Below are 26,240 nucleotides of genomic sequence, written 5' to 3'. Positions count from 1 at the left end.
ATCCTGTTCCTGTACACAGTCTGTCTGGGTCAGAATAACACACCTGCATATTAACATCCCACAGAGTAGCACACCATGGACCTAACTACCAACATCAAACTGCTGCTAAGAGCCTTCAATTCCTGTGTGTGTGTGTGCGTGTGTGTTTCCAATCGTTTGTAATTGCAGGTTGGTAACACATTGATGCACATAATGCATGAGGCTGTGTTTATGTGTCTGTTTGGGTACACGTCACACAATAGGGTGTTGGGACACACAAAAAACAGATAACTCTTTATTTTGCATTGCATTTTATTTCTAATGCAAGGGACAGATTTTCAGTCAATCCTCAAAATGTACAGAAGCAAAGATAATTTAGATTTCAACTTGATACGTTGATATAAAATCAATAATACAAGACCACAAAGATGACCGCTTGACTAAGTCAATGTTGATGCACATTGAATGCTTCATTGATTTACCTATTCATTTTTTTGATTGCCTCATTCATAACTTCTGCCCAGTATTTCCATACCACAGATCTTAACCCTCTCTCCCACTGCTTCAAGCAGCTTCTAGATCAATGGCAGGAATTTAAAAAAATCCCAGGCTGGAGGAACAGAATTCAAATAAATAAAAAACTATTTCAATGAGTGATTATATGTATTATAGTTAGATTGTGGTCTCACAGAAAGTTTTCCTCACCTTTCCTCCTTGTACTCTACAATTACCCTTCATTTTAATTTCCTATCTAATGAAACTGAGATTTTCTCCTGTGGCGCCAATGAGAGGCGACAGCAAGCCATTTGAATGTGTTAATTTACTTTTGTGGTATCATTCAAGGCAGCAGAGCTCTGAATAACACCAACATTAACATGACACTGTGTCTGGGCCCGGAGAGGAGAAGGATGACTGTTAAGACTTTACTAGAGAGATACCTTGGAACAGATTTCCTAAACGTTTGCACTGTGTGTACGTTTGCAGAAAAAACACTTAAAGAAAGAGAAAAGAATTACTGAAACCTTTTTCACTTACACATGATCTCAATGTCATATTCTTTCTATTCTCTCCTTATCTTACTAGGTGCTAACTAGACCGGGGTCAGTCAGTTTGCCAGGCATTGGCTTATCTTGTTGTCAGTGTCCTGCCAAACTGCAGTAAACTGCTGTAATATGTGTGAGAGGCACTTACTCTGGTCAGGGTGCCTGTCAGAGTGCCAGTCTGTCTCAGAACTGGCCACACGTGATGTTCTAGCTAGCTGTCTGGCATGCAGGGCAGACTGGCTGTTCACATAGACTGAAGGCAAGAAAATATTTCTTAGTCACAATTGGAGGAATTTTGAAATGTTAACATGCAGAGTGCTGCTGGGACATAGGCCAATAGAGGGAGACAGGGTATTAATATAGGAGGCTGGCTGAGGTGCATGGGGGGTGACGGGGGGGGGGGGGGGGGGGTGCTGATGTGTGGGGCTTGGGATGAGGTATGTGGGAATAAGGGCAAGGAAGGAGGATGGGTGACGCACATAAGGAGTGAAGTACTGTGGTGGTTGGATGAGGTGTGAGGCTGTTGGGTGATACATAGGGGTTGGGGTGAAATATGTGCGGGATGGGTGAGACATGTGGGGGTTTGGGTGAGGCGTGTTAAGTTGTTGGACAAAGTATACAAGGGTAGAGTGCTTTGTGTGCATGTGGTTTGATAATGAGTGTAGATGAAGCATGTGAAGCTGTGTTGATGGTACTGAGGGTCTGGATGACGAGCATGGACATTAGCTGACATTAGGTAAGGTACTTGGGGGAGGGGAGGAAGTCTGTCTGGGGCTCTGATGGTCGTTGACATTTCCCGTGCGGTCCTGTCGCCAGCATAGCAAATCTGCTCCTGCTCATCGTAATGACGGCCTGCCAGCCAGCCAGACGGGGGCTAGTGCCTGTCTGTCAATCACAGGTCTCCACGGTGATCCATGGACTGTCCCCCATGGCAGTCATCATACTGGACACCCTGGGGAGAGGGGGGGGGGAAGAGAGAGAGAGAGAGAGAGAGAGACGATGGACTTAGTGAGACAGACATCTAAAGGTCAGCAGTCAGTCAGTTCAGACACCACAACAATATTTATCTCTTCTGATCACACAGATATGGAGCTTTCTTGGAAACTGGCAGACTGGGGGAAAGAACAGAGGTCCTAGACCACATCCACATGGAGTCTGGTCTCCAACCATACAGTATGATCTTTATTTTTCTTATCCATGATTGACCAGGTAGAGTTATTATTTACAGTAATTGTACCACAGGAGGCTGGTGAGGGGAGGACATGGTAACCATGTGTTTGATACCATTCCATTGTTTCTGTTCCAGCAATTACTATGAGCCTGTACTCTAGCCACCTGTGAATTGTACCTACCATGCTTAAAGCTCACATGCACACACACACACACACACACATACATACACAGATACACACACACACACACACACACACACACACACACACACACACACACACACACACACACACACACACACACACACACACACACACACACACACACACACACACACACACACACACACACACACACACACACGACTGACACCCATGATGTAAATGTAGGCCAAAAGGTGAATTTCCTTAAGACCAGTAAGGTTATCAGCACACTTATAAATGAATAAAATGAATCCCATTTCACCTAGCTCTGCTAAATTGTCTGATAGCTTATAACTATCTAATGGCATTGGAAACAATTAGAGTAGCGTTATCATAATCATTAAAGGCAATTTACACCTCCTCCACTGAGTGATTGGTGTGAAGTGCACATCCCTTACAGGCTATAATCTGACCCCATCTAAACGACAACGGTTGTTGATCACTTGACCTCACAAAGGTCAGAGGTCAGGGAGTTCAAACAGCTATCAGCGTGGTGCAGGGCTGCAGCATCAGGAAATAAAAACAATGTTTCTTAGCCCGACTCGTTGAGCTCCCATTAACCCCTTCCAAGCCACTTTGGAAATAATCACCTGGCACTGAGCTATCAGAAATCCTTTACAGCCTGGTGTGTGTTTGTGTGTGTGTGACTGTAAGATAGAGAATTGTGAGAGTACACTTTAGTGTGTGTGTGTGTGTGTGTGTGTGTGTGTGTGTGTGTGTGTGTGTGTGTGTGTGTGTGTGTGTGTGTGTGTGTGTGTGTGTGTGTGTGTGTGTGTGTGTGTGTGTGTGTGTGTGTGTGTGTGTGTGTGTGATTATACACCCAAAGATTTTCCAGCAGCAGTGCACTAAAAGGATTAGCTGTCTTGGCAGCAGTGAACACTGTGCTTCATACTGTTAGCGACAGCAGTCTCTCTCTTCACTGGCTGATGTTAATGTGAATGTTAAAGATGTGGAGGAGAACACATGGAGGACAGCTGAGTCAACTGGACCTGAGACAAAACACTCGTACCAGCAAGACACCTTTGCTCTAAACCACATCTGCTGATGTAAAAAGGGCTTTATAATACATCTGATTGATTTATTGATTGATCACAATTATCACAATCCATAGACTGATTATTACAGCGTCATGGTGACATAACTCATTTATGACCTTATAGTCCTACATAAGCATTCATAGAGATACATAGAAATTAAAGGAAAACTTCAACAAACAATAATGATCTCTCTCTCTCTCTCTCTCTCTCTCTCTCTCTCTCTCTCTCTCTCTCTCTCTCTCTCTCTCTCTCTCTCTCTCTCTCTCTCTCTCTCTCTCTCTCTCTCTCTCTCTCTCTCTCTCTCTCTCTCTCTCTCTCTCTCTCTCTCTCTCTCTCTCTCTCTCTCTCTCTCTCTCTCTCTCTCTCTCTGTGTGTGTGTGAGAGAGAGAAAGAGATAGAGAAAAAAAGATCTTGCAGATGTGGCTCTGTGAAGGGAGTAGACGGTGGGGAGGAAGGGGTGAGCAGGCTGGGGAGACAGACTGACAAGCTCAGAGCACCATGCCACCACCAAACTATAATTTCACTGCGACATGGTCTTTAAGTAATAACGAGCTGTAGGGGGTGTCATTACCGCCAAACTACCCTGCTCCCTCTGCCACCTTTTCCTCGCGTCTCCAGGCATGAACACCGGAGCACATGCTGTCATCGACCGTCCGAGCGAAAGGGAATTGTGCGCGCTCCCGCGGCCGCGCCAACCCTCCTAGCAGTCCCCCAACCCCCGCTGTCTGTTTACAATGAGCCAGTCATCAAAATAACAAACAAACAAACACATAAACCGCTTCAAAGACCCGCGCAAGATCAATGAGCGATCCATAAACATCAAGTATTTTCGTTCTCTTCTCTCTCCTGTTATTGTCAGCTCGTAGATGATAGCTTTGGACTGAAGCGGTTCCAGACGGTGTTTTGTCCTTTCACAGGGTGTTGTTGTCTGGTTGACTTCGGGAGAGGGGTCAAATATAGGCTGTGAAGTACAGTACCAATCAAAAGTTTGGACACACCTACTTATTCAAGGGTTTTTCTTTACTTTTACTATTTTCTACATTGTAGAATAATAGTGAAGACATCAAAAATATGAAATAACATCATGTAGTAAGCAAAAAAGTGATTAGATTTTCGATTGTTCAATGTAGCCTCCCTTTGCCTTGATGACAGCTTTGCACACTCTTGCATTCTCTCAACCAGCTTCACGAAGTAGTCACCTGGAATGAATTTCAATTAACAGGTGGCCTTGTTAAAAGTTAATTGTGGAAATTATTTCCTTCTTAATGAGTTTGAGCCAATCAGTTGTGTTGTGACAAGGTAGGGGTTGGTATACAGAATATACCCCTATTTGGCAAAAGACCAAGTCCATATTATGGCAAGAAAAGCTCAAATAAGCATAGAGGAATGACAGTCCATCATTACTTTAAGACATGAAGGTCAGTCAATGCAGAAAATTTCAAGAACTTTAAAAGTTTCTTCAAGTGCAGTCGCAAAAACCATCTAGCGCTATGATGAAACTGGCTCTCATGAGGCCTGCCACAGGAAAGGAAGACCCAGAGTTACTTCTGCTGCAGAGGATAAGTTCATTAGAATTAACTGCACCTCAGATTGCAGCCCAAATAAATGCTTCACAGAGTTCAAGTAACAGACATCTCAACATCAACTGTTCAGAGGAGACTGTGTGAATCAGGCCTTCATGGTCGAATTGCTGCAAAGAAACCACTACTAAAGGACACCAATAAGAAGAAGAGACTTGCTTGGGCCAAGAAACAGAAGAAATAGACATTAGACCGGTGTAAATCTGTCCTTTGGTCTGATGAGTCCAAATTGGAGATTTTTGGTTCCTACCTCCATGTCTTTGTGAGTCGCACAGTAGGTGAAAAGATGATCTCCACATGTGTGATTCCCACAGTGAAGCATGGAGGAGGTGTGATGGAGTGGGGCTGTTTTGCTGGTGACACTGTCTGTGGTTTATTTAGAATTCAAGGCACACTTAACCAGCATGGCTACCACAGCATTCTGCAGCGATACGCCATCCCATATGGTTTGTGCTTAGTGGGACTATCATTTGTTTTTCAACAGGACAATGACCCAAAACACACCTCCAGGCTGTGTAAGAGCTATTTGACCAAGGAGAGTGATGGAGTGCTTCATCAGATGACCTGGCCTCCACAATCACCTGACCTCTACCCAATTGAGATGGTTTGGGATGAGTTGGACCGCATGTTGAAGGTGTCACGCCTCTCTGGCACTTGAGGGCGCCAGGCTGCCCATCATTACACACACCCGTCACCATCGTTACACGCAACAGCGCTTCATTTTACTCACCTGGACTCCATCACATATTGAATAACTCCCCTATATCTGTCTATTCCTCAGTTTCATCCCGGTGTCTGCATTAATGTTGTTTTGTTTCCCCTGTCCAGACGCTATTCATATTCTGTTTCATGTACGTTATTTATTAAATGTTCACTCCCTGTACTTGCTTCTTGTTTCCCAGCGTTTGTCCTTACAGAAGGAAAGCAGCCAACAAGTGCTTAGCATATGTGGGAACTCCTTCAAGACTGTTGGAAAAGCATTCCTCATGAAGCTGGTTGAAAGAATGCTATGAGTTTGCAAAGCTGCCATCAACACAAAGGGTGGATACTTTGAAGAATTTGTTCAACACTTTTTTTTTTACAACATGATTCCATATGTGTTATTTCATAGTTTTGATGTCCTCACTAGTATTCTACAATGTAGAAAATAGTAAAAAATAAAGAAAAACCCTTGAATGAGTAGGTGTGTCCAAACTTTGACTGGTACTGTAAGTCTGGAATTTAGGTTTCCCATTGCGTTTTCATGCGTACAACTTGTGGAAATGATTCACCACATCTAGAATTTGCCTACTGTCATGTTATTAATTTATTCTATTGTTCCTCAATTTGGTTGAATTCAATCAACTTTAGTATAGGAGTTCATGCACTCCACTTCTTCAGTGGCCTACGTTTGACATTTTTGTAATTTAGCAGGTGCTCTTATCCAGAGCGTCTTACAGAAGTATTTCGTGTTAAGTGCCTTGCTCATGTCGGTTACTGGCCCAACGCTCTTAATAACGGCAAGGCTACCTGCCACCCTGATAACTCATCCAGTGTGGCCTAATCCAATAGCCTATATATTTTTTTACAATACATTTTTCAGCAGAGGGTCTACACACAGTTGGCTTTTTCACGCACGACTCGAGGAGGTGCTGAAATGACGTGATTTCAGTCGCTGTCATTTCAGCACTGGACAGCTCTCGTCCGGCCAGAATGGTATAAAGTAAAGCACGCAGGAATAACGACCTACGTTTCTAATCTTGTAGCATTTGACAGTGCTTTACACAAGCCACAGCAGGGGTAGATAGAAAGAGAGGCATGGGATCATATTAACGATATAGAAGAAAGTTCAAGTTATAGACAGAAGCCCTTTCAGCTTTGCCTGAAGTTAGGCACAACCCCTTTCTGAACGTGGTCAAACTGCAGGTATACATACTTTAAATTGGCGATTACAGAGCATACTCTGCCCGGGTCATGCATTGGCTTGGATCTGAAAGTCTCGCAGCATTGCTAGCATTGCTTTGCAGCTGTGTGTTTCGTGAGATCATGAACAATCGGAATCTCTGTTCGCCCCCCTTTGCCTCTCTGGGTCAGGAACATTAGCATAGTCCGCTCTGCTTGACTGACCACCGCTGCCGGTGCGGGGGACCGCTTTTGTCCCCCACTCACCCCTGTGGGTAGCACTCAGGTGAGGGCAGGGAAGAGTGGAGTAGTCCGATTACACAAGACCCCCATGGTGTCCACGCATGGGAATTAGAGGCACGCACGCACACACAACAAAAAGGTGAAAATGTTGTGCACCTACTTACAAAATTCCCTTTCCATAGGCCTATAATAAGGAAACTCTTCCAAAGATGCTACAAACGAGGTGCTCATAACAAACAAAAAGTAAGTTTCGTTTGGGTAAATTTAATTCACAGACTCGCGCTGTTGAGTGTTACAGAGGAATGAATACTGTGTCTTGTATTCGGTCGCCAAACAGTGAGTGACAGTTATTTTTCTGCGCTGGGCTGATTCTCATGCGGTCCTGCGCGCCTCCATTATGTTGCAGTGGTGGGAAATGAGAGGTCCGCGAGCTGCTGGCGTGCTGATTACCGCTCCTTAGGGATCCTCTGTTTCTCCTCGGTAACTGATAGTTAGGCGCTGTTCTAATCAAATATACCGTCTGTCTCCGCGATACAGACAGACCTATAGCCAGCCAAAAACACACGCTTGGGCGCATTGCAACGCAGTTAACCCCTGTGCACCGGTTATTCTGCTACCAATCGAGTAAGAATTAGAGGAGATTTTTTCTTGCAGACTACTTTTTGTTTTTTATATGAAAAAATGTTTTTTGTAAGTGTCCTTTCAATTATTTGGACAAATATAGATATTTCGGCTAAGCCTTGCAGTATATTCTTTTCAAATCAACAATCAAGGCACTGCTGACTTGAAAATATGTCTTAGAAATGTGTTTCTCTCACTAAATTGGACGATTTCTCTTCCTTTCATTCACTGGGCAGACAGACAAGCCTGTTCTAAAGCACCCCAAAACGTTATCCTCATCAAACTTATTATTTTCATTCTACCCCCGACCCCTTCCAAAAAAATCTCTGCTTCCCGCGGTGCGTTAGGTTTTGTGTGGTCCCGGCACTGTCCCGTTTTTGACACTTCTCTGACGGGTTCCCCCGGTTCCCTCGCACCTGCGTCGCTACCGGGTCCCTTCAGGAATGCACTGGGGCTTGTAATCGCCTTTGTTGGGGCATTGAGTTGTACGGCTGAGTGAAACTTCCCAACCTCACAGTGCGCCGGTCGCTGAATGGGGCTCAGCGTGGGGCGGCTCTCCAAACCGCGGCCGCTGCCAAATTCCAACAGTGGCGCTCACAATCACTCCCACACAGGCCCCGCTACCACCAAGCAGGAGGGATGGAGGGAGAGGAGGGAAGTTAAAGGGGGGGGGGGGGGGGGGGTAAGGGTGTGAAAGAGTAAAGAGGAGAGAGAGAGGAAAAGAGTCCAAAACGAACTCTAAACAAATGGTCAAGGCTAAATGTTTCTCACCATCACTCTACGCGATGGACGGTGAAATCCGGGTTAGGCCTGAATCAATTACATTTTGTTTAGCTCGGCAAGTCAGTTATTAAGAACAAATTATTATTTACAATGACGGCCTCCACCGGCCAAACCCGAACGACGATGGGTCAATTGTGCGCCGCACTATGGGACTCCCAATCAAAGCCGGTTGTGATATAGCCTGGATTCGAACCAGGGTGTCTGTAGTGACGCCTCTAGCACTGAGATGCAGCGCCATTAGACCACTGCTCCCCTCGGGAGCTCTATATTCCCAACATTATCAACCATTTTCACAGGGTCCCCGTTCATAGGCTAAAAGTCCTCAAATAAAACCATACTACAGAGAAGTATTCAAAATGTGGATGATTATACTTCAAAGTTTAATCATCAATACAATCATTTCCCCGGCTGATTGCTTAGACACTGTCTAATTGAAATTCTTCTGACAAACAGTTCAGGATAGGCTACAGAACATCGTGCTCAAAATAGCTCGTGTTGTGAGAAAACAGCATTGCAAGAGAGCAAGAAACAACAAGAGTAAAAGTTTGTAAATGTGTGAAGAAAAAAAAACTTTCCCTGTGTGTGTGTCAGCAGCCTGTGTGCCACCACGTTTCGGTGCATTGGGGCCTGTGCTCCAGTGTATGGTGCTGGACAGAGCAGCAGCAACAGCAGCATCGCAGCGCTCCTGGAAGAGCGCAGGATTAAGAGGCAGCAAGATTGTTAAACATGTCAACGTGTAATTGCACGATAAGGCCCTCGCGAGGAATTCATTGGCCCAGTTGCTTTCTCTATTCCCCGCTAATCTTGCCTGGCACATTCGTTCTGTGCAATCTGTCTCCGTAATCTTCTGTGACAGAGCGGGCACCGAGAGCAGGCAGCTCGGCTGGGTTTTTTGGGGAGGGGGGCGTTGGGGATGGAGGGAAAGCGGAGAAAATATGCAGAGGCGTGATAAAGTGACGCTAATTATCCCCATTTAGGACAGCGAGTGCAAGGGATCGGGGCTTTACCAGCGCCGAGTGTGCGCCAGCGCTGATGGCTTCCTAGCGTGGAATATATCGGTGGCTACAAGATAAGAGTATCGCATGCTGGAGAGATTTATTGGTCAGAGATGTACTGCTGCTGTTCCCCTCCCTCTTCCTCTCTTCCATTCCCCAACCTCCACATCGCCACCTTTGCCCCAAAACCCGTTCCCCATCACTTCCCCTCCCTTCCACTTTCCCCTCTGTGGTCGAGTAGTAAATTATTCGGGTTAAATTTACCAGAACACTCCTCTTTTAACCTAGCGATGTGCCGTGACGCGCCCCGCCTCTCTGGTTTTTCAGCGTTAATCTGTGTCGCTTTACATCTGCAGATAAGATACAAATAACCTCCAAGCGGGCCATGCTATGTGCCCCTCCGCTGCGTAGGAGGGGAGCTCTGCATACGCCATATCACTGTCTGTTTAGGATCCACACCAAACTCCGTTTTCAGCCGTTTGTTTTATTGAATTCAGCAGTTTTGTTTTATTGAATTCAATGGTCTCCACCTGTATCTTGGGGAGGCGGCTCTCTGACAGGTGCTGTAGGCGGCCCTAGGTGCGGTATGGTCCTCTGAACTTCTAAAGTTAGTACCAGTGGAGGCTGGTGGGAGGAGCTATTGGAGGACGGGCTAATTGTTACGTCTGGGATGGGATAAATGGAAACCACATGTTCGACTCCATTCCATGAATCACATTCCAGCCATTACAATGAGCCCGTCCTCCTATAGCTCATCCCACCAGCCTCCACTGGTATACACCATAGTTAACCAATTTTAAATAAGTGCAGCACACCTACCTATAGGCAGATAGATGTGTATAGGCCTACAGTACAAGATGTATCATCAGTTTTCTAAATGGTGGAACAGTTTGATATTCCTGATTGGGGAAAAACTGGTGGGGAAAGTTTCTATATTCCTATATTTCTATATTTCTTGCATTGTTGCATGTGAAAACTGAAAGAAGAAAGACATAGGACAAAGTGATCTTCTTTCAGAAGACTGGAATAAAAGGTAGGATCATGTGGACAACACTATTAGGAAAGCAAAGCCACTATGAATTATTCATGCAGTGAGTTTCAGAAAAATAGATTTTACTTTTGTAAAATGTTCAGTGTAAATTAAGTTTGATTTTAGTTGAATGATGATGTAATGATTGGAAAGTTTCAGGATATTATTTGGGGAGAGAAATATGATGGATCTAGTGATGACAGCTCTTTGAAATAATTTTTGTGGTAGTTGAAGAAATAGGTAGAATAGGTTCACATGTAGACCTACTGATAGCTACCTGTAGTTCTATCTAATAAATACATTGTTTAGGCTAACAGCATATCTGCGGGAAGTAGGGGTGCTGAGGGTGGTGAAAAATAAGAATTAAAATAATAATAATAAAAATAAAAATTTAAATAGAAAATAATATTTTTCACAAAAGTAAAAAGGCCTTTAATAGTCCTGTATTAGCGGACCGATATAACCGTCTGCAGCACGGGTGAAGCATTTTTTCCAGCAAATGAAATTAAATAAGTTATAGTAGTGGTAGTGTCTGCAGTAGTAATGGTGGTGACTGGTTGTAGTTGAAAAAGTAGTTAGATTAAAATATTGATTGATTGGTTGGTTAATTGTTAGGAAATTATGGGGTATGATAGCCTGAACATGTGAAAGCTGGTTTGGTGTCTCTAGCTTGAACGGTTCAATAGTTACAATTATTGTTGGTGGGTATTATATGCTAATTTATTCACATTTAAGTAGTTATAATTTATAGTGCAGACTAGAGCTAGACCAGAGCAAGTGCAAACCTTAGCTAGCTTGCTACACCCGGGACCAAAGCTGGACCAGAGCTAGTGCAGACCTGAGCAGTAGTTGTGGTCAGTAGTTGTGTGGTTCGGTATTTTTGTGGTCAGTAGTTGTGGTCAGTAGTTGTGTGGTTCAGTATTGTTGTGGTCAGTAGGTGTTGTCAGTAGCTGTGGTCAGTAGTTGTGGTCAGTAGTTGCGCAGTTCAGTATTGTTGTGGTCAGTAGGTGTGGTCAGTAGCTGTGGTCAGTAGTTGTGTAGTTGTGTAGTTGTGGTCAGTAGTTGTGTAGTTGTGGACAGTAGTTGTGTAGTTGTGGTCAGTGGTTGTGTGGTTGTGGTCAGTAGTTGTGGACAGTAGTTGTGGTCAGTAGTTGCATGGTTCAGTATTTTTGTGGTCAGTAGTTGTGGTCAGTAGGTGTGGTCAGTAGTTGTGGACAGTAGTTGTGTAGTTGTGGTCAGTGGTTGTGTGGTTGTGGTCAGTAGTTGTCGACAGTAGTTGTGGTCAGTAGTTGTGTGGTTCAGTATTTTTGTGGTCAGTAGTTGTTGTCAGTAGGTGTGGTCAGTAGTTGTGGACAGTAGTTGTGTAGTTGTGGTCAGTGGTTGTGTGGTTGTGGTCAGTAGTTGTGGACAGTAGTTGTGGTCAGTAGTTGCATGGTTCAGTATTATTGTGGTCAGTAGTTGTGGTCAGTAGTTGTGGTCAGTAGGTGTGGTCAGTAGTTGTGTGGTTCAGTATTTTTGTGGTCAGTAGTTGTGCTCAGTAGTTGTGCTCAGTAGCAGTCAGTAGTTTTGGTAAGTAGTTGTGTGGTTCATTAGTTGTGTTGTTGTGGTCAGGAGTTGTGTTGTTGTGGTCAGTAATTGTGATCAGTAGCTTTGGTCAGTAGTTTTGGTAAGTAGTTGTGTGGTTCAGCAGTTGTGGTCAGGAGTTGTGTTGTTGTGGACATTACTTGTGTGGTTCAGAAGTTTGGTGGTCAGTAGTTGTGGTCAGTTGTTGTGGTCAGTTGTTGTGGTCCGTAGTTGTGGTTAGTAGTTTTGTGGTTGTGTTAGTAGTTTTGGTTTAGTAGTTGTGGTCAGTAGTTGTGTGGTTTTGGTCAGAAGCGGTGGTTAGTAGTTGTGGTCAGTAGTTGTTGTCGGTAGTTGTGTGGTTGTTTACAATATTTGTGGTTCAGTAGAAGTTGGCCAGTAGTTGTGTGGTTATGGTCAGTAGGTTGTGGTCAGTAGTTCTGGTCGGTGTCTAAACTACAACTGTTGCGTGAAAACTGAAAGATGTGCGATGAGAAGTGATCGGGTTAAATATGAAAGGAGTGAATGGAGACAGCTTCGCTTTATCCAATCAGTAGTGCTGAGCGATTAACTGGAATGTCAGTTATTTTTCATTTATTAAACAACTAATTGACCAACGTCATTTAAATTATTTGAATTCCATTTTTGTTCTTTTTTTCCCTGTTAGCTCAACGCACACATTGCAAAGTTTCTCTAGAGATAAATCAGATCAAACCTGAACTGTGCGATGTAGTAGGAAGTTGTAGTGTATATTTCTACATAGTTTAGTGCAGAAAACATGGTAATTCATTCCAATGACCATAATCAATTGCACTCCTACTTGTCTGGTCTGTGTTTCTTTTACTTTGAAGAACTACTAAAATAGTGATTTTGTCATACAGCATAGGCAGCAGCTCTATAGAGATGAGATGATGACTTAGAATTAAATAATCAAGTCTTCAAATAAAACCAATGTAATATACACAACTGAAATATTTTATTAAAGTAAAGTATGTGAATAAATGATGGTTAATAAGTGATAAGCAGTAATGGGCCGTCACTACCATCATGGGACTTTTATTCATTGTTTTATTGTGTGTTGTTAAAGCATTTTATTGTGTGTTGTTAAAGCACCCACATAATGCATAGTGCACTTAATGTTAAACAAAATAATCAAAACCAAAATCGAAAACCATGATTATTTTTTAATAATCGTACCGAAACCCGAACCGGTCTGAAAAAGCATTAATGCTCAGCATTACCAATCAGAGCAGCAGGATCAAAGTACAGCCCGTCCTTCTCTTTACAGACAGGCGAACTAGCCAGTTGAGTTATTTAGAGCACGAGGCACGATCCTAAGAAGGAGGACGACGCGCTGTTGCCTTGTCGCTACTTTCTTGGTGTTCACAATTGTTCTAAATTCAATCACCCTCTTCACACTACTCATAATTTTTGCCTGTGCGCCTCTACGTCTGTGAGTATCGATAGCAACGGCTCCGTTTGGGCTTCTCAATGATGAGACATGAGAGAGCTGTTAGCTGACGTTAGCTAGTTACTTTTTGTCACTCTAAACTCCGAACAACATCTGTAGCGTTTGATTGGTATGAGATAATTCTGTTCTGAGTCCAGATTTGAATAGCAGAGAATTAGACCATTGTGTTAGATCCTCTAAGTGTTTGTCTATCCTGTTTTGTATGAGTGGTCAAAACGGCAGTTGTTTCAAAAAGTTACGGGGAAAAATTGTTGATGTGGTTACTAAAATAGCTGTACCGTTTGATTGGAATAAGATATTTTCGTTCTGAGCTCAGATTTGAATAGCAGAGAAGTAGAGGAAGATTGCATACCCTCACACGTTGTGTCTAACTTTGTGGGAAAGTGGTCCAAACTTCAGTTGCTCAAAAAAAGTTCGAGGAAATGTTGTTAGTAAAACAGCTGTCGTTTGAGTGTAATAAGATATTTTTGTTCTGAGTTCAAATTTGAAAATAAGAGAAGTAGAGAAAGATTTCATACACTCTCTAACTTTTTTTTTTTTACTAGGCAAGTCAGTTAAAAGAACAAATTCTTATTTTACAATGACGGCCTACCACGGCCAAACCCTCCCCTAACCCGGACGACGCTGGGCCAATTGTGCGCCACCCTATGGGACTCCCAATCGTCGGGATCAAACCAGGGTCTGTAGTGAAGCCTCTAGCACTGAGATGCAGTGCCTTAGACCGCTGCGCCACTCGGCAGCCTTATTGTCCAAGTTGTTGGTAAAGTGGTCAAAGTAGCTTATTTGTGTCAAAAGTCGCATTGTTGCAATTACAGTGAATGGAATGTTGGAAGTGATGATGTCACAATGGAGCCTTTAGAACGTTGAGGACATTCCATTAAAGTGGATGGAGGTAAGAAAGAAGGACAAAAAGCTTAATAGTTTAAAAAGTATAAAATATATCAAAAAGTTGCATGTATGTAACTCAATCCATACCAGTCTGCACATTTTAAAGTTTGAATGACGTTTCTAGTTTAAACCGTGTAAGAGCAGAAGCGTTCCAAATAATAATAATAAGTATTATAATGCTGTTTGGGGCCTGATTTGGACTAACCGTGGACACAATAGCCTGAAACAGGATGTAACTGTCCTCATAAGGCACAACAGAAAATACCATCTCATACTTTTTCTCAATGCACCAAAGATGTTTATTCCAGGCTCTATGAGGCACAGAAAGGCTCCTGCAACCCCCATAGAGGGAATGGACTACTGTGAGATACAAAGGGAACTCCCTCTGCTCTAACCCATGCTTACTCCCATACTTTTCCACCCGTAAGAGGGATAGAGCAAGTGCCCACTTTGGGGAGAAGGTTGTGGAATCATAGCACAGCGTGAGAGAGAAGTTCCCTGAGGTCAGAGGTCATGTCACTTGTTGCTGCGTACAGGTTTAGCAATGACTATAGGGCGGGGAGTTTCTCCTCTCCATGTGCCCTGACCAAAACCTCCTGCCCCAGCAATGATATTACATTGGAGTATTTGAACAGGAGATAAGAACAGCAATTATGTATCATGCACATATAAAGCTGCTCCCAAAGAGGAAATCACTGTCAATTCAATACACGTGCGTGCGCATCATTATTTGTTGTGCTCTTATGGATTGTTCGTAACACCATATTTTTATTAAATGTTTTATTTTATTTAACTAGGCAAGTCAGTTAAGAACAAAATCTTATTTACAATGACGGCCTACTCAAATGACATATGAGTCTTTCCGTTTTTATAAAGTAATTTATAGCTAACTGTCCAGTTGAACTGAAAGACACAAGAGATCCCTATATCCTACTTCTGCCAACGTATTAATAAGACTGTGAGTCTTCTCATCTAAATTGTGTGTAATTGTTTATTTCATCATGTTAGCCATGCCTTTGTTCTTCAGTGTCTATGACTGCCATGTGGGTATTAAAACACTTCAACTTGAAACACCTAGTGAACAGCTCACCCTTCCTTGTTTCCTAATGTCTACAGATGATCTGCTCTGATTCAAAACGAGTCATACACACTTATCACCCTCTTCAACACATTTTAGATCTCCGTCTCCAGCACGGTGATTTCATCTAGTCTCCATTCATCATGGCACAGAGGAAAGGAATATAACATCCCATACACACTAACCATCATCTCAGAATATCCAAAGGGTCAAACTTTAAATCAATCCAATACACACAGTGGTAATACGATCAAATGAGTTGAAGGTACTATGTCGTCTGTAATACAACCATGGCTTAAATAAAGAACTTTATCTACTTGGATGATACTGCCATCCGGAATCTATTCCCTGAAAGTGCAAAATGTATTCAACCATTATTGGGGGGAAATCTAAGTTCAATAGAAAAGTGGTTCTTGATCATTAAAATCCAAGTGCCTGTTACACACTATAGGGCCAAACCGAGCCAAGTCAAGCGAACCAAGTCGAGCTGTACTGAATTGTCCCTATATTGTGAATCAGGCACATTGTTCTGGCATTGCAGCCTTCATAAGTATACTTGCTGTAGTAGGCCTATGGCAGGGATGCAGAGTGTGTCAATCACTGACTAATGTGGTTTCTTTGTATCCATACTGCTTCCTATTCAGGGGTACAGGCTTTGTTAAGGGATCAAGGAAACAGCCTGAACTTTGACCCCTACTCACATAACAAGAAAACAGAAAAGTTTCCACTTTTCTCCCAAATAGACCATTAAAAAGCCTTCAGCTCATACTTATCAGGATTATCTACTCACAGTGTAGTCGATGTATTCAATACTGGGAGATAGTCAGTCACAAGTAAAATGTGAGATGAGGTCAATTCAATACTAAACTATTCTAAAGTAATCAAATGAAGCTTGCTATATATGTATACAACCTAATTCTGGTTTATACAACTCCTTATTTGAATTATAATAAGTCTATAATAATTTAAGTGGAATAATTTAGGACAATATGCTATGAAGTAAAATAATATTAGGCTAACTTACTGAAAAGCAGTACGCCTATTATACTGTTCATGACAACAATAAAACGGGTAGGCCTAAATTCGCCAATAACAAAAACGTCAAAACCTCCTACACATTTATTAGGTTTAAAAACATCATTTTTGTGATAAAATATAGCCTAGGATATTTGAGTGAGCCTGAATAATCGTTCAACATTTACTAGTTGCATTTGGTGATCGCCATTTGCAATCATAGCGTTATTGTCCAAATAGGCCTGCATGGTTCATCCCTTCAGCGCTTGCAAGAAAAATATGTCTTTCAAAAAGCCACAAAAGTCACCCAACTCGAGATAGCCCATAGAAAACAAGAGCAAAGCTATAGGATATATTAATGTATTTTTTGCCAAGTTACTACAGATATATATCATATTATGCTATTTGAATAATCTATTGTACATTATAACAACATAAAATCAAGTTATTAAGTGCTATAGGCCTATTGTATAACCAATACCTGCGGAACAGGTCTAGTCTAAGTTTGTCAGTAATCAAAATAAAACAAACCATAGGCCTAATGCATGTAGCCTAATTGCGTTCAAATTATCATGGGAAAGAAAAACCATGAAAAGACTAAAAATAAAACTTTTTAAATCGAATCAAGAACAAAAAGAGCATAATTAATTATAAAAATATATTGCAAGTGAGACGATGCACGCATATATCCGAAATGTAGGCTATAATCTGAAGGACTAATGTGAATAGTGTGCTTCTCTCTGAAATATGTGGACCCTGTTCTATTGTGACAACTTGCTAGTAACGTTATCTTTACAGAAATGATTACAAACCCATAAGGGTAAACCCTGAGAATAGTTTGGGTGTACCATGGGACATGCCTCTCTTAATCCAATGGCCAAAAAATAAGTTTACTTATATTAAATATTACGCATTGTAACTATTTGTTTCATGTTACGGGTTTGCCAGAGACACTCTCCCATTTAAAAAAAATATTAGCTGTATAGGTAGCTTTACGTCGGACTCAGAGTTTCGTGGCCTTCAATATATAACTCATTACCATTTGCAACTGAAGATAGTGAACAATAATCAAGCTAACACTTTTTTTTTGTAGAATCAGAGCAACATATGTGTGAAATTTATTTAAAATGTAATTCAGCCCAATATCAGATCCTCTCTCTAGCAGAAATGCATTTCGTAAATTATACAATAGCAGTTGCGCGTCAGTCTTTTAAAATATTCAAATTATTCACAATTTACAATAGTTATTACAATAAGAGGAGATAATTATGATCATGAATAGACAGTGTAAACGGAAATGTTTACAATCTCTTGGGGAATATTTAAATGGGGAAAATATCAATCTTTAAAACCATCTTTCATGATTATGGAAAACATGTTCTTATTTTTCAATAACTTACAGTGAACCAAAAATAATTCGATTATAGTTAAGCAAATGTGTTCATTAATTTGGTTGGCATCGCCCTCAACCACAAGTGTGGTTAATAAAAAATTACAAAATGATAACACAACAACCAGTATCTGAACTCATATCCTGTTCGTAAGAGAGTGTATACTCCAAAATGGGAAAAGGATAGGCTAATTTACTTTTAATTTACAAGAACACCATAAACATTCTGAACAAAATGCAGGTAGTTCAGTGATCATTTAAAAAATAAGTAAATATTTGGTTATGGGTTTTTGTATTCTGTCTGCAGTTTCCATAGTCATATAAATAATCTATATATGCGTTAATGGAACCGTTCCGTTCACCCCAGCCGTCGCACTCTGGTAATGCTGCGGCAATGCGTGGAGTCTACTTTGCACCGACGGGTCCCCGGGCTCTCCGGTCGGTAAATACATGCTTATCATCTCTCTCAAGTCTCCGGGGCAAGGGCCCCTGGAGTGAGTGCTAACGGGAGGGCTTACGCTCGGCTCTGACTTCACCAGCGACCCTAACGTGCCCATGGCAGCCGAGGAGGAGACGCCAGAGCTCTGGTGCTGCGTGTAGGTGATCCCGCCATAGCCGGACGGAGATGCGCTCATGTAGCCCTCAGAGTTCGAGATGGGGCTGTACTGGAGTGCCGACATGTCGTAGCGGTGCATGGGCTGGGGGTTGTGCGGGTGGTGGTGGTGGTGTGAGTGGTGGTGATGCCCGCTGCCCGGGTGCTGGCTGTAAGCTAGCTGCGCCTCTTGCATCATCGCCGCCGCCGCAGCAGCTGCAGCCATCTGCCCCGAGTACGCACCGTTCGCCCAGCCATTCATGTGAGCGTAGCCTGAGCTGGTGGAGCCCCCGTGCCCCCCGGTGCTCTCTAACCTCTGGCCGACGCCGGATGAACCCATCCCGACACCCAGACCCATTCCACCGCCACCGGCCCCAGAGAGCAGGCCACCGGCCAGAGAGTATTTGTCCTTTTTCAGCAGCGTCTTGGTCTTCCGTCTCGGTCTGTACTTGTAATCCGGGTGTTCCTTCATGTGCATTGCTCGTAACCGCTTCGCCTCGTCGATGAAGGGTCTCTTCTCCGCCTCGGACATGACCTTCCATTCGGCTCCCAGCCGCTTGCTGATCTCAGAGTTGTGCATCTTGGGGTTTTCCTGGGCCATCTTTCTCCGCTGCCCGCGGGACCACACCATGAACGCGTTCATCGGACGCTTCACCCGGTCCTGATTCGCTTTGGACCCACTGTTCGGCCCCGTTTGCCCCAAATGTGTGTTCGTTTGGGGTCCAGGAGACTGGAGGTCCGTCTCCATCATCATGCTATACATTCACCTGGTTTTCAAACTTTCAACCAACAGATGAAACAAAGTCTGGTTCAGTCGGCGCGCGAGTCCGGCAGAGCAGGTGCACACGAGGGAACGACAATCCTACACCACAAAAATAATAAAATGCAAACTTAATTAATAATCCAATACATAGAGTGTCAGAGAAATGTTCTCCCCGTGGATGCTTTATCTCCTCTCCGGTTGTTGGTTCACATCCACGCTGACAGAAGGCGCATTTGAGCCACTTTCCCTGTCGGAGTTGAGAAGTTAGTTAAAGCGGCAGCCATATGAAGCGCCTTGACAGCGGCTAAATGAGCCACGAGCGGCCAATAGCGTTCTAGAAGCAAAGCGATTTGCATGGCGCTCAGTCAGGTGACGCAGAACCAGTGAAAGAGGAACATACTGGCAGGGGGGTGAGAGGTGGGTCACCCTCGCTAAGTAACATGGTGAGTAAAATTGCGGGGAATTACATATAAATCCGTTTGCCACTTTCAAGACTAGACTTCTAGCCTAAAGGTTATTCAACCACATAGTTATTCATTGAGCATTTGAAACAAGCTCTCACAGTCTCACTGCAGATTTAGACATTCATTCAATTTCGAGTGTTTTGTAGCTCCTGCTGCTCTGTATCGTTACATTTCTTCAAAAGTCAAATTTCTAAGTTAAGGGTTAAGTTTAGGCACTCGGTCCGAATGATTAAGGTAAGGATTATGGTTTGGGATAGGGTCAAAAAAACACACACACAAAAAAATGTGTCGTTCAGTCTTGAACGACTCAGCTATATTTTTTCAAAATGACATACATTATAACAGTCAGTAGTTTATAAGCTACTTCTGTTTAATACATTTAGAGTAAAATAGTGAGTATAGTCTGATAATATAGATTGTTGGCTTGTTGAAGATGTTGGCCACACATAGGCCTACACACACGCTCGCACGCACGCACACACACTGTTTTGCGTCACTAACCACAACCTAGCCGTGCGTCAAAGTGTGGCATTATCAGATGTCATACTTCTACAAACAAGCTAATGGGGTTTTGGACCACGGGAAGACATGTTACTTATTCTAATCAGCTGTGAAGGAGGCTGTTAAAGTAGTCACTGGGGCAGACTTGAGATTCTAGACTGTCATCGCCGTCTGCTGGAGGGGAACAGCATGGGAGCGTGCCTTGCGTGCGCCATGGTGTTCCCATTGCCGTTTGTGTTGCCATAAGAACCTATAGCATACACTTCACAGCTGGTTATTACGCTACCCAAAGTCAAAAACATTTTGTAAACAGATATGGGCATCAAAGTGAATGATTATGTGACACAATAGGCTTGATGATAGAAAGTAAACCATAATTCGATATATATTTTTTAAGATGCGGAAAAACCACGCATGCTATTCCAATGCTGTCTTTTTAGCCAATAATAACGTTGGGTTAATAGATTTAGGTCTATGCCTATCCACACAGAAAATAAAACAAATTCATTTAATTTTAAACTGGCAAGGCTGAGTGTTATGGTGTCAGGTCTCAACTGGCACAAGATCGCGCGCACGTGCATCAAATTTCACAGCTGACCTCCCCTGAAAAACCCAATCAGCGGCTAATTGAAAGGCAAAAAAACATATTCCTTCCCCGCCGCGAGGCTAACGATTTAATCATTGTATCATGGTTTGTTGCTTTTAATTAGGCTGATATAGCCTTCAATACGGGAGCTGGAGGAGCATTCAGGTGTAGGCCTATCTATCCCTCTGCGACCGGTAGAGTTAAGGGATCTCGCAAATGGTCAATAACATCCTCGCAACCCACGTCTCGTGGTTTATGGCTCGAGGATTATATATTTTTTGGGTTGTGACACACCGAGAATGGGCTACTGACACACTTGCGTGCGCAAACCACCGAGAGAGAGCGCACTGATACCACTCTTTCCAGATCAAATCGCAATAAATATGAGCCCCTTTTTTGACTTCACATCACAGCTGTTGCCCACTACAACTAGACTATTACTAGGCCGACTATAGTAGGACAATTGTAATAATAAAAAGTAAGTAACATCATAATAATAGGCCTATATTATAGTCTATAATAACACAATATCACAGGCCCATGTTATTATACTAATGTAGGTCTATATATAATGTCAATGAATAAGAAAATCACACAATCCACAATATGATTCAGAGAGAGGCTTGTCATTATAGCATCATCTTTAAATTGTGATTACACAAACAAGCCATTGAAATACTGTAACTTCAAAGGCCTATAAGCTAATGATGATGATAATGATTCTTGCAATTTAAAATATTCTGAAAGTATGAAAATATATATTTTTAAATGTGTATTTTGACTGGCAGTTGTTTTTTGCGATCCGTTAAAATAGCCAACAATAAGGAACAAATGTGCTCGAGTCGAAAAAAAACCATTTATTTGGTCTAAGGTGGGTGAACATACCCTGTTTTTGAACAGCATATTTGAACATGTTAGTGCCTTTAATAATAACTAAAGATAAAGTTTTTCTAGGGCATATCGTTATGAAATTGCATCAAATGTTTTTGAGTGTTCAAAGTGGATAATGGCTGATGACCTAGGCCTATATAAATATTATTAATATCGACAAATGTTTCTGGAACATGTAGGCCTACTAAAACGTTTATTTCATGTAGGCTAATTTCGATGATTTCTGATTCCTTTATTTAGACATATGTAGCTAGACTTGTATTTCATTAGGGAGATTTTTTTCTAAATTATGATGATGAGGATGATGATTATGAAGGAAATTATTGGTATTATAATAATTAGACTTAGTATTTCTTATTATTCTCATATTTATTAAATATTACAAAATGATATGCTAATAATTTTATCCTCTTTAACATAATCTCAAAATGCCTATATTTTCAACAACAAAAAATCTTACACAATTCAAACAGCCTGAAACCAAAGTGGAACCGGTGTTGAACGTCATCAGCGAGGAATTAGCTTTTGCAAACGCACTGCAACCATCGTGGGCCATATTTACTTTCCCTGTCATTCTCGATCACTCGCCTCAAGCTTAGAATTCTCCCCGCTTCTTTGTGCGCACTCTGCGAAACGCTGCACACGCTTTGCTGCAGGTGCACGCGCGGGGGCAAGGGTCACACCACTTATCCAGCCCCCTCAACCAGCCTAGAACAATATTCGTTATTTTCTTAATTTTTTTGGTTTAAATTTAATTTTGATTAACGAGTGGTTTTAGCGGACCATCAGCCATTGAATTTAGACTAAACTACCACCTTTACCCAAGGAAATGAACCAAAATTAGGCCTACCTATTAGGCTGCCCTATCATGCGTTTGACATAAATGCCCCTGAATTTTCAATTGAAGCCATCGAGGTAGAAGGACAGAGCCGTTTCCCGCGGTCCCTAGAGCAGGGTCATTACTTTCATCCCCTTCCACGTTATTATAGTTATTTGCTGCCGCTCTGGCACTACTTTATATGCAGATTTCAACGGGGGAAATGCCTTAATCCGGAGGATGCAGGTTGGAAATGGTAATCATAGGGATCCGAAAGATTTGACATTTTTACCGTGCGAACATTAAAACGTTATTTTTTTCATATATCCTCGGGGCCTAATTCGTTTCTATAATTTGATAGTAATCAATCAAAACAAAATTGGGAAGGATACAGCTTCAGGTCAGGCTACTTGTATGTTTAAAACCGTTCACTTGGCGCCACTCAAACCCGTTTCTCCCAAGTGTGTGTGTGTGTGTGGGGGGGGGGGGGGGGGGGGGGGGGATGGAGGAAGGGCAAGAAGGCATAGTGTAACATTGTGATAATAACCCTGCACAGCATTTTGAACCAGCCTGCACACAAATTCGATTTATCGACCTTAGTCTGTCTAAGCTGCTTTGAGATACATATGTAGGCCTATAGGCTAAATGTCAAAAGCCTATACAGAAAGAGCTATTTATAGCCACACCATGCACACACACGCACAAAAACAATCGTGTAAAGCTAACCTTCTGGGGACACACAATTCAGTCCCATTCAAAATCCTATTTTCCCTAACCCGTACCCGTACCCTTACCTTAACCCTAGCTCCTAACCCTAAACCTAATTCTAACCCTATTATAACATTGACCCTAAACCCCCTAGAAATAGCATTTGACCTTGTGAGGACCAACAAAATGTTCCCAGTTGGTCCCACAAGAATAATTAAACACACACACACACACACACACACACACACACACACACACACACACACACACACACACACACACACACACACACACACACACACACACACACACACACACACACACACACACACACTCTCTCTCGCTGGCCAGGTCACCTGTGATACAAGTCCATATTCGACATCCATCCATGTTTGAGGACGTCGGGAGATGAAGTGGAAACCGGCCACTAGGAGCAACAGTGAGTGCTGTTACCTTTAAGTAAGTAAGTACTTTATCTCCCTCTGAGTTCAAAGGTTGCAAGTTCGAATACAGGATAGAAAGTTGCTTTTGATATTTATGTTTTAAGCTTATCGGAAACATTAACCCTTACCTTAACTCTGCAGAGGTTCACACATACTGCTACTCTGGTTGTTGTCTATCCTGATACCCTTCACACATGCTGCTACTCTGTGTATTATCTATCCTGATTGCCTAGTCACTGTTACCTTTAGGTGAAAAAGTGACAAGGCAATTAGGATAGATAATAAACAGAGTAGTATCAGCAGCATGTGTGAAGAGTATCAGGATAGATAATGAACAGAGTAGTATCAGCAGCATGTGTGAAGAGTATCAGGATAGATAATAAACAGAGTAGTATCAGCAGCATGTGTGAAGAGTATCAGGATAGATAATGAACAGAGTAGTATCAGCAGCATGTGTGAAGGGTATCAGGATAGATAATGAACAGAGTAGTATCAGCAGCATGTGTGAAGAGTATCAGGATAGATAATAAACAGAGTAGTATCAGCAGCATGTGTGAAGAGTATCAGGATAGATAATGAACAGAGTAGCAGCGGCTGTGTGTGAAGAGTATCAGGATAGATAATAAACAGAGTAGTATCAGCAGCATGTGTGAAGAGTATCAGGATAGATAATGAACAGAGTAGCAGCGGCTGTGTGTGAAGAGTATCAGGATAGATAATGAACAGAGTAGTATCAGCAGCATGTGTGAAGAGTATCAGGATAGATAATGAACAGAGTAGCAGCGGCTGTGTGTGAAGAGTATCAGGATAGATAATAAACAGAGTAGTATCAGCAGCATGTGTGAAGAGTATCAGGATAGATAATAAACAGAGTAGCAGCGGCTGTGTGTGAAGAGTATCAGGATGTTTTACTTTTTAACTCTGCATTGTTGGGAAACGTCTCATAAGTAAGCGTTTTACGGTAAAGTCTACACCTGTTGTTTCGGCGCAAGTGACAATACAAAAAAATATTTGATATAGCCTATGGTTGTTTATCGGGCATGACATGGTCATCTATAGTCTGTTTTTATCTTTATAGCCCAGTTAAAGGCAATGGCTGCATTGGCACAAAAATAAGATCTTTAAAGTCACGACTTGGACGAGTCAATTAACCGACCCGGATATCATGTGAAAACGACAACAACAGAGATCAGGCGAGCTGCTCTATCTGTTGACCTGCCTCCCTCCGTGGAGGGAAGTCAAAAAAGTCTAAACGGGATCCCTGGGACGTCCCAAATCTGTCCTCTTAGTCGTTGACATTTAAAAGGGGGTAATACAAGGGGTTGGGTAAGGGTTTAGGGTATGGACGTCCCAAGGATTCGTATGGCACTAATCCGCCCTCCCTCCACTGCATGTTGATGGTCAGCGTGCACTCACTGTGCGTTCAAGGAACGAATCTGCATCCGGTGCCCGGCAAAACAACCACATCAACGTACATAAATAGGCTATTCCTAATGCGTTTTTCCATTCAGCTAAAAAAAATATAATACATAAAGAGGGGCATTATGAGAAAAGGGAGTAATGCGGGGGAATATTTGTCTAAAATAAATTGAGGGGATAGTCTAATTGTTAAATTGTTTATAAGGTAACACGACAATTACACATTTCAATCAACATAAGCTATCTCTTTATTGAAGAATATAGGCAAAATACCGTTAGCAGTAATTCAACAAATAGTATTTGGTTCAAAATTGCAGAGGTGATAGCGCGTAGCATATGCGTTATTGTGGTGGGTGTTCGTTACGCACTCTGATTCCAAGACTCACCAAAGCATTGAGACTAGCATTTGCGTCCAATTCAATTGAATTATACACACAAATACAATGTATTATAGTTTATCTGCGTTGAATTAAGGGACGACGGAGAACATGGACTGGTGAACCCAAAGTTGCCATTTATTCTATTTAGCTATCTCAACTTGTTCTAAAAACACTTGTTACACACCCACTAATAGTTTTCAAACATAAATGATTTCAGTTCTGCATAATATATATCTAAAATGTATTCCAACAGCAGCCACCAGAAAATAAAGACGTGACAAGGGAAAGATAGACTAACCAACCTCCTCGTGCATAAAATAGCTGAGGTTATGCAAACTTACGCACGTCTCCCTGATCCTCTATCGTAGTCAGTGAAGTAGGAATTGATTCTTTCCCCATCCTCCTCCTAAAGCCGTCCTAAACACACCAAAGCTTCCTGTAAGACCGCCATCGCCCCTAAACTCTAACCGCTGTGTGTGCCATCCGTGCCCGGTGCCCAAACCCACCACTCAACACACACTGAGGGGAGAGACAAGAAGAAATTACATTTATTATACACTCTAAAAGACAATTTCAAGTTATTGTTTCTCTCAGTGAAAGGGGTTTGCTTCTTACATAATGAAGCGTCTGTTGTGTGGCGCTGAACAATACAAAACAAGTATTCTAATAAATAGCCACTTTTTTGTTTGCTCTCAGGATGAAGGGGC

At 42.3% G+C, this 26,240-nt stretch overlaps 2 protein-coding genes across 2 annotated transcripts in view; both read right to left on the bottom strand.

Annotated features, from left to right (window-relative positions):
- Positions 1-261: 261 nt before the first annotated feature.
- arhgef7a (Rho guanine nucleotide exchange factor (GEF) 7a) overlaps positions 262-26,240 on the bottom strand; it is a 182,335-nt gene continuing 156,356 nt past the window's right edge. The window contains exon 26 of the transcript XR_011667779.1: positions 262-1,974. The gene's annotated coding sequence lies outside the window, so the exon portion shown is untranslated. The remainder of the gene's footprint in view (positions 1,975-26,240) is intronic.
- On the bottom strand, positions 17,681-19,647 carry sox1a (SRY-box transcription factor 1a). Its single transcript, XM_071340996.1, has one exon. It carries the CDS (start codon positions 19,322-19,324, stop codon positions 18,299-18,301), a length of 1,026 nt encoding a protein of 341 aa, XP_071197097.1. The 5' UTR covers positions 19,325-19,647; the 3' UTR covers positions 17,681-18,298.

Source organism: Salvelinus alpinus, chromosome 14 (genome assembly GCF_045679555.1).
Source record: "Salvelinus alpinus chromosome 14, SLU_Salpinus.1, whole genome shotgun sequence".
Taxonomy (NCBI): Eukaryota; Metazoa; Chordata; class Actinopteri; order Salmoniformes; family Salmonidae; genus Salvelinus; species Salvelinus alpinus.
The sequence above is the reverse complement of the archived record's forward strand: the minus strand, read 5'-3'. Positions and strand labels throughout refer to the sequence as shown.

Coding starts and splice junctions, on each gene's coding strand:
- sox1a (XM_071340996.1), bottom strand. CDS start 19,324: ATGTATAGCATGATGATGGAGACGGACCTCCAGTCTCCTGGACCCCAA.